General features: G+C 67.8%; 1 protein-coding gene across 1 annotated transcript in view; it reads left to right on the top strand.

Moving 5' to 3' along the window:
* Positions 1 to 576: 576 nt before the first annotated feature.
* Positions 577 to 844, top strand: part of ATOH8 (atonal bHLH transcription factor 8) — a 19,617-nt gene continuing 19,349 nt past the window's right edge. The window contains exon 1 of the mRNA XM_042811743.1: positions 577 to 841. Coding sequence (XP_042667677.1) covers positions 577 to 841 — 265 coding nt within the window. The remainder of the gene's footprint in view (positions 842 to 844) is intronic.

Genomic DNA, 844 nt, shown 5'->3' with positions numbered 1-844 from the left:
AGCCCCAGCTCACAGATCAGGATTTCGATGTGGGAAATGAGTGATAAGAGAAGTGGTTGTTGGAAACCAAAGTGAATCCCGAATTTCACTAGCGAGGGAGTGGGATGAGGGGGAAAATGAAAAAACAAGCGCACACGGTGGGTCACCGCAAGTCTCCGGGGGGCAGGATTTCTCTTCCATCGCATGGAAGAGTGAGATTAAAGAAGAAAGTGGGAGTGGGGTGGGAGGGAAGGGAAGGGGAGGGGGGGGATGAACAAAGGAGATTGGCAGCACAGCTGTTTTGGGAAGAAAAAAAAAAAAAAAAAAAGCCAGCCTTCCTGTTTCTTTAAAGCCGCTCATCTGCGCGGCGGGCCGGCTGCCGGCGGGGAGAGGCGGGCTGCAGGAGCCGCGCACGGACGGACGGACGCACGGACGGACGCACGGAGCGAGCCGGGGCTCCGCTGCCCGACGCGGCCGATCGGGCGCAGATGGGCGGCGGCGGCGGCGGGAGGAGCGGGGCGGCGGCGGCGGCGGCGGCAGCACCGGGAGCGGAGCGGCGGGGCGGGCGCTGAGCGCAACCGCGCATTGCCCCGCGCCATGCGGAGCACGCCGCTGGCCGAGGGCGAGCCCTGGCCTCGCCTCTGTCCCGCCGCCGAGCTCGGGGGGCTGCGGCGGCTGAGACGCAAACACGGCTGCAAAAGTTTCCGCGTGGAGCTCAAAGTGCTGAGCGGGCGGCGGTCGGGGCTCCGCGCACCCCCCGCTCCTCCGCCGCCTCCCCCGGCTCCGCCGCCCGCTTGGGAACCGCGCGGAACCGCTGCGCTCGGAGCCGCCGCCACCCCCCGAGCTCGGCCGCGGGACAGAGGCG

This window comes from Centrocercus urophasianus, unplaced genomic scaffold, assembly GCF_019232065.1.
Source record: "Centrocercus urophasianus isolate 14NV4802_14NV808 unplaced genomic scaffold, USGS_Curo_1.0 seq_13, whole genome shotgun sequence".
NCBI classification, from domain to species: Eukaryota; Metazoa; Chordata; class Aves; order Galliformes; family Phasianidae; genus Centrocercus; species Centrocercus urophasianus.
Note: the sequence above shows the minus strand (reverse complement) of the source record. Positions and strands in the feature narration are given on the sequence as shown.